Genomic DNA, 10,624 nt, shown 5'->3' with positions numbered 1-10,624 from the left:
CCCACTCTCCCTGTGCGCATTCACGCTGACAGCAGGCGCGCTCACTACATAAGAGGAAATCAGTTACGTTACTAGCGAGCGACGTGAAGAAGAAAAACTTATCTCCGCTATCACAACTTCAGGTATGTGATTATTATTCTTTTGTAAAAGCCACTTTCACATATAGCTACTTAAAGGGGACGTGCATACAAAATTGACTGTTATTTCTACATTTTAATTGACTTTAGATAGATAAATTGTAAGACTTTGGCCTTGTTCGCTTGTCAGTTTAGCCTAGTCATGGGCTAACGTTAGCATTGACATAGCCAAAACTCAGCACGGCTAAGAGGCTAACTGCTACTTTTGTTAGCTTCGCTTAGAAAACTCTTTGTTACACAAACAAACTGCTTCACATTTGTAAAACTTTTGGATCGGACACCACTATCACTGTTATAGTTACAGTGTTAATGCAATGTTAAATCGCCGGGAGAACTAAAAGAAAAAATAACAAACAGTGAAGCACTTATTGCTGAGCCTTCAATCTACACTATAGCAGCTAACTCTCTGAGTTCATGTCAAAATGTTCTTAAGATTTCAGTTTGTCTTGGCCAGACTGAAAAGTTAATTGAAGTTAATGGCGGTCCTTTGTGTAACTTGTTTATCAAATATGAATGTCTGGGTCAAACTATATATTCGAAGCCAAATGTCCTATATTAATCAGAACGATGGCACATATTGCTTTGAAAAGTAGAAGTAAAGTTCAGTATTTCAAGTGGAATTCATTGTAGTGGAGTCACGTATTAAGGGTTATAACAGTGTATTTACTCAAAGTACTAAAACATCCACTTTACCTACAAATCATATTGATTTTAGTTTAAAACTCACATTGTGCAGTGTATATGTCATCTATCACTTGTTAAGTATAAACGCAAACAGGCAATATATAGGCTACTGTTCTTAGACATGTATACTTACACATACTGCACATAACTATCTAGTGTATTAAGTTAGTTATTATATTATCATTTATTTTTTCTGCTGTCCAGTTTCTCATCGCTGTATGTATGCATCTAAATTTTTCACCTACCTGCATGTACATATTAGTTATGTTTTCTAAAATCTTTTACTTCTTTTACTATATATATATATATATATATATATATATATATGTATGTATGTTAATGTATATATATATATATGTTATATTATATATACTATATAATATATATAATAATATATTATGTATGTATATATATATATGTATGTATGTGTGTGTGTGTACTACACATACTTGCTGTGTGTTTATGTTTAAATTCCTGAACAGAAATGGTCCTACATCATTAAATGTTCCATTTTATGTTTCTTCCTTTTTGCAGTTTCGTTACTCACATCAATAACAATCATGCCACAGTTATATGCATGTATGGTCTTGTGAACCTCATAACTTTTTCTTTTCCTCCAGTGTTCAGCCTAGTCCACAAAGTGGTCTAAAGATGTCTTCAGGTGCTCTCTTTCCAAGCTTGGTGAGCGGCTCCAGGGGAAGCTCCAGCAAATACCTAGTGGAGTTTCGTGCTGGTAAAATGACCCTGAAGGGGAACGTAGTGACACCAGATAAACGCAAGGGCATGGTGTACATCCAGCAGTCCGATGACTCCCTGATTCACTTCTGCTGGAAGGACAGGACGACTGGGAATGTTGATGATGTGAGTTACCTCTAAACTAGTAACTTCATGTTACATGTCAATCCCGTTAACCATAAAAATGTTTAATTAACTCAGCAGATCAGTCTACAAGAATAATACTCAAACTTGTACCTCATGGTGCGGGCTTGCAATTGGGCTGTCCCTGAGTGTTCATATGGAAATAATCATCGAAGACAACTGGTCACATTTTGTTGAAAATCAATGTGACAATAGTTGTTACTACATTCAGCCATGTTGTACATTCCAGATACCACAAATAAAATGAGGGCAGTGACAGAACTCTTTTTAAAAAAACAAACTTACCTCAGTTTTTCATTTTGCTTATTTCTCTTCTTTATATATTTGCACATACAAGCAATGATTATACAACCAGTGCTGACACATTGAATCCTAATTTAGCTGGCCTTCCACAGAGCAAGCAAGGTGACCGTGTCTTTATTTTCAGAACTGCAGTGGTGTTGCTGCTGCCTTGATTTCCCTTTTTGTAACTGGCTGATGATAATTTGTTGTGTCAGAGCAACCTCACTGTTATTCCACTGTCTCTCTTGTGTGTCTTATGCTGTGCCTTTTCTGTTCCAGGACCTGATCATCTTTCCTGATGACTGTGAATTCAAGAGGGTGAACCAATGCACCACTGGGCGTGTCTATGTGCTGAAGTTTAAAGCTGGATCCAAGAGACTGTTCTTCTGGATGCAGGTGAGAGGAAGATGCTTCTCATCTTTTTTAAAAGGAGAAGAACTGGAGTCTGTCTGTGTGAATGCGGGACATCTGTGTCCATTTGTGTGCAGACAGATGGATGTTCAATACAGGGAAACTCAGTGGAAAATTGAAGTGGGAGGCAAAGAGAGCTGAACAAAAGAGACTGTTATACTCATGATGACAGGGTGTGCATGGCTGTTATTAGTATATTTGTCAGGCAGCCACACATCTAATAGTTTTCTCCTTTATCTGCTCCAGTCCAGAGTAGAGGCATTGTGATATACCATTATTGCCAACAACTGTAATATTTAAAGTTAAATATTAATACACATGATAATATGGTAATGACAGATGTTAGTCGTTGTGGATCTTTTATCAGCTCATCTTGTTGCCTTTTCACTGTCCATTAAGTGTACTTTTGTACAGTTATGCTTACAGTCTCTCCACCTTCCTACTCATATTTGAGTGTAATTTATTTGCCAAAAGAGACAAAACACACAATCATAATTTATTTATTTATTTTAAATTTCCATAGATATTGCGACATCATTATTGTGGAGTCTTTTGGCCACGATAATCATGTAGTGAAAATTTCATACTGTGAAAGCCCGACTAAATTTTTTGCAGGCAAATAAACAAGGTTGTGTCCTCCTGTGGATGAACATGAACAAATACATGAATGCCATAGAATTTTTCTTTTATTATATAATTTGACTGTCTTCACTGCTTTAAAACACTGGTTGCCAGTGGCTGCAGAGGGCAACTTACTCTGTAAGCTACTGTTTTAGAGCAGCGAAAAGTAACTGATTTCTAGGAAAACTGCCGTTTTATCCAAGAGTGATATTATTAAGTTTATTAATAAATGACGTGGTATCGAATGGGTGCACAGACTGGATGTGCTCGCTGATATGCAATCCAGTATTTTAGGCAGTATTGGAGGCATTTCCAATGCTAGTATCAGTATTGCCTAACTCTAAGATAGTTGATACATATTTTTTCAATCTGTTAATTTTCAGTGATGTGTGTAGAATTAGGTGGTTTATGAATTAAAAAAGCACAAATAATTTATATTTAGAGTAGATTTTTTTGGCTTTGTTTTCTTTTTTTTTTCTTTTTTTTTTATGTCAAATCTTCCTTGTCACTCACCACAGAAGAATAACTCAGACAGAACTGAGCCTGTTCATATGGTCAGTGGAGAATTTAGCTCAGATTTCAAGCATTTCTTCTGTGACTATTTTTCCTTCAGGAGCCAAAGACAGACAAGGATGAGGAGCACTGTCGCAAGGTGAATGAGTATCTGAACAACCCACCGATCCCTGGCGCACCAGGCAGCGGAAGTGGCAGTGGCCATGAGCTTTCTGCGCTCGGAGGAGAAGGGGGCCTGCAAAACCTCCTGGGAAACATGAGCCACAACCAGCTGATGCAGCTGATTGGACCAACGGGACTGGGTGGACTGGGTGAGCAGCACAAGGTTTTTTTTAAATTATGTGTATGTGTGAATCATCTCTCACGCTTGCCACAGCAGAGACTTTCAGGTGATTGTAATGAGAAGGAAAGCCTTTTTCAGGAAGTAACTCTAAAAAACAAACCAAATAATGTGTTAAAATCAACTCCTTAAAAAAAATAAGAATTTCAGAACAATTTGGACGTTTTTTAATTTGTTTGTGTTTGTCCAAGGAGGCCTGGGAGCTCTAGCAGGGCCAGGACTTGCCAACTTGCTGGGCAGTGGAGGACCAGCCACAAGTAGCTCCTCATCCAGGTGAGACTGAACACGAGAAATACATCAAGATAAGCTCACATCGCTGCCATCCTCACAGAATAATTTGTTATATAGCAGATGTAAGATAATGCATGATCATAAACCACAGTGAGACCCCTTTTTCTTTCCTTAACTCCGTTCCCCTCTCCTTCTTTCCTAGCTCTCGTAGCCAATCGGCAGCAGCCACTCCTTCATCGGGCGGTGCTCCCAGACTGAGTTCCTCTCAGGCTCCCACCACCCCTGTGACTCCTGCTGCCTCAGCCGTGTCACCTACTGGTGTTGCTCCCTCCACACCAGGTACATGAAGTAGAAGACTCTGTCAGTATGTGGTCTCTGTCAGTCATTCACAGTTAAGAATGGCAGTCCTGACATGCTAGTGGTTGAGGCTGCCACAGTTCTTCCATGGTTTAGGCTGTCTCTGTGTCTTCTATCTCTTCATGTGATCCAGAGTAACATTTAAATTGCCTAAAACCTTTGCACAGCATGGAATATTTACAGATCTGTAATCTGCATGTAATGGATCTTAACACATTTGAACTGCTTTCATGTGTTATGTTTTTGTTTTTGAAGCACTGCTGTCTTGGTTCAAGTATAACTAAGGGAAAGAAAACAAATCTTCATTGGCTACATTACCCTACAACCAGGGCAAATATTCAAATAACACTGTTGCATTAATATCATAATTTATTAGTTGGTTTCTATTGTGCTATTATTTTTTAAATTTGATTGAATCTAGTGGAAAAGTTATTCAAATAGGTTTCATTGGCACCCCATAAAGCGGAAACTTCTTGGAAAACTATCTTAATGATATCTTGCTGCGGTGACCTAATACATGTAGAGAAAATAAAAATTCCATTTCATGGGGCCTCTTAATGAAAACCAAGAGTATCAAGTGTGTCAATTTCAATAACCCCTTTACTCTTTGCATTGTATTATCAGAAAACCTCATAAAACCTCTTTGTTTTCCTTCTCGTTTCCAGCCTCAGCTCAGACTCCTCTGGCCCCAGCCTCTGTTGGAAGCCCTGCCCCCCACCAGCCCATCCAGCTGAGTGACCTTCAGAGCATCCTCGCCACCATGAATGTCCCAGCAACGGCTGCTCAGGGATCAGCAGGTGAGGAAAAGTCAGTCAAGAGTCAGAGTCAGGCTTGATTCAATGGAGGGTGTAAATCCTGGTTTGGCAGTGATACTGGACTTTGTCTGCTGCCCCAAATTGCTGCAGGGCAAGTGTATTTGAACAACATGTCATACACAAAAGCCATGCTTTACATAATTCTTAAAAAAACATTACAAAGGCACAACAATATGTTTAACAAAATGAATAATACCAACAAGACCTCCTTCTTCTTCTCTAGTGGACCTGGCGAGTGTTTGCACCCCAGAGATGATGGCTCCCATCCTGACTAATGCTGAGGTCCAGCAGAGGCTCCTCCCCTTCCTCCCCAGCGGGGAGAGTTTACCACAGAGTGCCGAAGAGATCCAGAACACACTCAATTCACCTCAGTTCCAGCAGGTAGATTGCGCACTAGCATACATTTGTGATAAAAGTAGAACTTTAACAGATGAAACAATGTCTTACAGCTGTATTTTCATTATGCCCTGATGAAGACCTTGCACCCACACCTGCTTAGCTAAATCCAATGTGTCCACCAGCTCTTGTCTTGCTCAGTACACCCGATTCTAGCTAATTGGGTGAGGGTAGAGCGCGAGGAGATGGAACATAAGCAGTTGGATACCAGTCATCTCCATTATGTTTTTGTCAACCGTAAATATAACATGTTCTCACAGTTCATTTCATTAGCCCATGTGTATGTTTAATTGCTTTCTGTTGAGGTCAGACAGGGTTGAATAATCCCCAATGACTGTGATTCCTCTGTCCTTCAGTCGATGAGTATGTTCAGCAGTGCCTTGGCCTCCGGGCAGCTCGGCCCTCTCATGAGTCAGTTTGGTCTGCCGGCGGAGGCTGTGGACGCTGCCAACAGAGGAGGTGAGAGACATACACACCCTGCCAGTAAACTAGAGTTTTGCCGTTACCCTTGCTAACACAAAATGTAAACTAGTGATCTAGTGTAGACCTTGGTTCTTCCCATTAAAAAGTTATTCTACTTATCTCCTCCATTTCTATTATTTACCATATACTTACATATGTATCTGCGTCTCCTTTTTCAGATGTGGAGGCGTTTGCCAGAGCCATGCAGGGCACCAAAGGAGACTCCAAAGAGAAGAAAGAGGACGACGAGGACATGAGTCTGGATTAGAGCTGAACCTGCCGAGCCTCAGTGAACTCTATTGATTCCGTTTCTTCTTCTATTTCACTACCTTTTCTTTACCTCACTCTCTCCAACGTTGTCTTACTCTTTTCTGTACCAAAGGCAACACTCTGCTCCTACTCAGGATGAAGCTGTAAACAGATAAGTTAGGCCAGTTTTTCCACTGTGACCACAAGTAAACTGGTTGACCTAACTGTTCATCAGCAGCTGTTTTGTTCTATTGACCATTAGTTTTACTCTGAAAGGAGAGAGAACAAGTTTTAATGTGTTGGGACTAAGCCTTAAAGTTTGATCTTGTTTTCTTTCTGTTTTTCTGTTGTGACACCACAGTGCAGACTCAAGAGCCTGAGTGAGTGCTGATACATACAGGCCTGTTTGTAATTTACTCTTCATAATAAAAAACAATCATATTGGCAAAGGAAAACAACTTAACTCGTTGCTCATCTTTCACAGAAGAGAAACAAAGACTGAAGTTTTTATGAAAAAAAAAAATGTATTTAGAAATGCATTTACAACACATGGGGGGGCTGGGAGTGAGGGGGAGGGACAGCTTATTCTTTCTGTGAGATATTTTTTAAAAGTGGTTATATAACATACAAGCTTCACACGTTTGGTACAGGTTTACATTAACGACGGAATAGAGAAGGGAAACGCTGCCTGCACCCCGGACGGGACCAGAGAGATGGGACAGTCTTTCGTCATGACACTTAAAGATGGTTGTGTGATTATAGAGCTGGTCATGTGAATGTTTCAAATACTGTTCACTTACAATATTAATCCAATTTGGGGTTAATTACCTTGAATAGTCAGATGCATGGAGTTTTTCAGAAAAATTGGTGCTGATCAGTCATAATTACAACTTGGATGTTGCCACAAATAATATTCAAACTGGTAATTACAATAACTCCAATATGGAGTTGGAGAAAGAGGACTTGTCCACAATATTGTCAGTTTAAACAGTATCTGGAACAGCCAGTTACAAACCTGCTTTCATCACCTTTTCCTCTTTATATTCATGTATTCAACGTATTTTGTGTTAAATGCTAAATTTGTCCATTTTTTGAAGTCACTGACAACATAAATTCAGACTTCCTCAAAAGCTCAGTCCTGGTCCGTGTTGCAGGAAACATTGTCCATCTGCGCTGCCTGAGGACGTTGCTCATACATTAGTGTTCACAGTGTACCGACTCAGTAGGTATCCTTAACATTCTCTGCTAGAGATGCACAATACACAGCTGTATACATCCTGAATCTGCAATGTGTTACAGATTCAGGAAAGTTGTTTGGAACCAAAAGACAAAATATGATCCAAGTTATAATTTATTTTTCATCATCTCTAGAAAAAGCAAAGAAATTTCAGGTTGTGTTGTCTTTATTTACAATATACTACACATTTTATAATTGATTTATGATTTTAGAGTTGAAGTCTTTGTATCAGTGCATCTCTATGTGCAGACAGTTGTCACTGCTGTAGCACCCTGTAGCACAAAAACAAACCAGTAATATTGCGACGACAAACAGGAAAATATAAAATATACATTTTTCTGAAAATAGACAATAAATATTAATATATATTTTAAATTAGCTACAGTAACATGACACCCTCCACCAGTAATTTGTAGTTGGGGAATGTGAGGATAAGACTGTGTGCTGGGTTTACATGCGTGGGCAGCCCTGCGTCCCCACAGCTCCGTGCACGGCGAGTGGCTTGGACAACATAGCGGGTCGGTGGTTGATGGTCGCTCGGCGGACGCAGCCGTGGAACGCCGGCAGACCGGCAGGGAGAGCGGGGACTGTGATGCCATCTGGTGGACGGAGAAAGGAGAAATGTGTTAAAGAGGAAACGACCACCAGATGTCTTCTTCACCTAACACCTACCAGCCAATCATAACATCCACTGGTGTCAGCAACTGTAAATACACAACTGAGTGGTGGAATCACATCGTGTTATATGTGGTTGCATTCAGGCCGCTGTTGAGTTTGAGAGTTTCAAAGTTATTTAGTTAGTAATATTTTGAGAACATGAAAATGAATTTGTTCAGGTCATTGTTCAGTATTAATACAGAGTTTGTTACTTCTCTCAGTTTCCTGTTGTAAATTAAACCTTGTTGGTTTTTGAACGTGATTTTAAAAAAAAATGTTTAAAAATGTGTCCTTGAGCTGTGATGAGCATGTTTCACCATTTTCCTCTATTTTAAAGACGAACTTAAGTGATTAATTGTAAAATAAATTAGGTTTAATGAATAGGTAATAATCAATAGCTGTAATCCAAAAGAAAATAAAATCATAACGAAAAAAGTCAAATCATAAGTCATGATAATTAAAAAAAAAATTACTGAAAAATCTATAATTTGAGGGGGAAAAAAATTTTTTTCTTTTGAATAAAACATTTGAAGGAGAAGGTTTGGAGTTGGTGTTAAATGAGGGTTGAGCAGGATTTTTTTTTTTTACCGATCAAAAAACATCAGGGCAATACAACAACTGAGCTTCATTAAGTCCAATGCGCCTGAACACATCCTCAGCAAATAAATAAAATATAAACATAATCAACATCATGACTTGAACATTTAAGATCAGATCCACCGACTCAAGTTAGAAAAAAAAATAAGATAATTACAAAGGGATCAGCAGCAAAAACAGATTTGATTTGTCATTGTGGCAAGTGTGTGTGTGTTTGTGTGTGTGTGTGTGTGTGTGTGTGTGTGTGTGTGTGTGTGTGTACTCACCAGGTACCCCTCCAAGGTAAACGGTCTCCTTGGCCCCTGTAGAGCGGCTCTGTTTGGGCCCGACGCTGTGCTCACTGGCTGCATCCACATGGAGCTGCAGAACGTTATTCTTCTTCACCACTGGAGGCGCACACACAACACAACAGCATTACAACAGGCCGCAGCAATGACACAGCGACACACAGTCACAGTGCATGTCGACCTAAACCCACCTGTGATCGTGTGCCAGCGTCCGTTACACAGAGGTTCCTCAGGAGTGAAGGAGGTAGAGAATTCACCTTTGCCACTGTTGACTGAGACGGTCACCTGCGCACACACACACAAAATAACTTTTAGGTTTTGTTAATGAATGACAAAGAGAGATCTCCGCAGTAAAGATTAAACTCCGCTTCATTTTCACTGTATTTCTCTCTGATTGTTATTAAAACCCTCACTAGCGTGATCTCACCTCTCCCTGTCTGAGGACCAAACTCAGGTGTTGATCAGTTGACGTCCCAGCATGCAAGAGCAGCCCAGAGTCCGAGACGGGTCGAAGCTCTAACTGGATCTCAAGATCCCGACCCAGAACCAAGGACTCATCTGCAGGGAGGGAGAGAGGGCCTTCAGTCAGAACACAGAGGCACTCAAACAAGAAAAACATGACTGAAATAAAACCACAGAGAGATGATAACTACCTATCACCAGGTGTCCTCCCTGTCCAGAGAAGTACGCTCCGGGCTGCAGTGGGTTCTGGAAGCAGGACACCGTCCCCTGACTGTAAGTGGGGCTTCCTGCAGGGGCCTCGTTCAGTATCAGGTCCCTGACGCAACCGATGAAACCACCAGAGCCTGGGGCCTAGAGTTTATAATAGCACAATGAACAGTGTCAGATATTTGCTTTCTTTTTTAAATAAGTTTATTCGATTTAAAGGAAACTTCTGCTCTTTTATAAGCTGGATCTTAAATTTGTGTTGTTGGCCTACATTACTATAAGTTATAATAATATTTTACTGAGTTACAGTCACTATGTGTAAATTTTTTATGTGATTATTCCCTCTTTAAAATGATTTTGATGGTGGGAGAGGGACAGCAAGTTTTCATGTGTAGAAAAATGAGACAATCCCTGTGAGAACTGGTGCAGTCTACGTTGTTGCTTTCATGTCTTTATTCTGTGTCCATGGGTCCAACGTAGTCACAAATCTTTAGTCACATTATTGAAAATGTACAAATGCAGAAAGTACATCAGCTCAAACCAATTCTTCAGTCTGATGGTCTGACAACTCATGTCCACTGTGTCATTAGACTCTGTAGTTATAGCATTAGTTGGTAAGTAAAATGAGCTGCAACAATTTCTTGATTAATCAATTAGTTAATCAGCAGGAAATTAATCAACAACTATTTTAACAATCACTGAATCCTTTAAGTCATTTATTATTATTATTATTATTATTATTATTTTTGTGTGACAATTTGCTGTTCATCTTTGTCTTAACATGATAGTGAACTGAATAT

The 10,624-nt window shown here is 39.6% G+C and overlaps 2 protein-coding genes across 3 annotated transcripts in view; one reads left to right on the top strand and one right to left on the bottom strand.

Annotated features, from left to right (window-relative positions):
* The first annotated feature begins 32 nt into the window (after positions 1 to 32).
* LOC111234896 (proteasomal ubiquitin receptor ADRM1-like) lies at positions 33 to 6,827 on the top strand. Of its 2 annotated transcripts, none has more exons than XM_022763095.1 (10): positions 33 to 122; positions 1,442 to 1,682; positions 2,262 to 2,378; positions 3,628 to 3,838; positions 4,062 to 4,140; positions 4,301 to 4,437; positions 5,121 to 5,252; positions 5,494 to 5,651; positions 6,023 to 6,125; positions 6,308 to 6,827. In XM_022763095.1, the coding sequence occupies exons 2-10, from the start codon at positions 1,473 to 1,475 to the stop codon at positions 6,394 to 6,396; spliced, it is 1,236 nt and encodes a 411-aa protein (XP_022618816.1). In that variant the 5' UTR covers positions 33 to 122; positions 1,442 to 1,472; the 3' UTR covers positions 6,397 to 6,827. The 2 variants fall into 2 exon arrangements, with proteins under 2 accessions (XP_022618816.1, XP_022618814.1); XM_022763093.1 differs by having other exon boundaries at positions 4,059 to 4,140.
* A 60-nt stretch (positions 6,828 to 6,887) lies between these two features.
* Positions 6,888 to 10,624, bottom strand: part of lama5 (laminin subunit alpha 5) — a 100,069-nt gene continuing 96,332 nt past the window's right edge. Inside the window, exons 76-80 of the mRNA XM_022763104.1 lie at positions 9,809 to 9,968; positions 9,583 to 9,713; positions 9,347 to 9,440; positions 9,135 to 9,254; positions 6,888 to 8,213 (exon numbers count right to left, since the gene is read on the bottom strand). Of these exons, the coding sequence (XP_022618825.1) occupies positions 8,065 to 8,213; positions 9,135 to 9,254; positions 9,347 to 9,440; positions 9,583 to 9,713; positions 9,809 to 9,968 (654 nt within the window). The 3' untranslated portion in view covers positions 6,888 to 8,064. The remainder of the gene's footprint in view (positions 8,214 to 9,134; positions 9,255 to 9,346; positions 9,441 to 9,582; positions 9,714 to 9,808; positions 9,969 to 10,624) is intronic.

This window comes from Seriola dumerili, unplaced genomic scaffold (genome assembly GCF_002260705.1).
Source record: "Seriola dumerili isolate Sdu_G_001 unplaced genomic scaffold, Sdu_1.0 BDQW01000468.1, whole genome shotgun sequence".
Lineage (NCBI taxonomy): Eukaryota > Metazoa > Chordata > Actinopteri > Carangiformes > Carangidae > Seriola > Seriola dumerili.
Note: the sequence above shows the minus strand (reverse complement) of the source record. Positions and strands in the feature narration are given on the sequence as shown.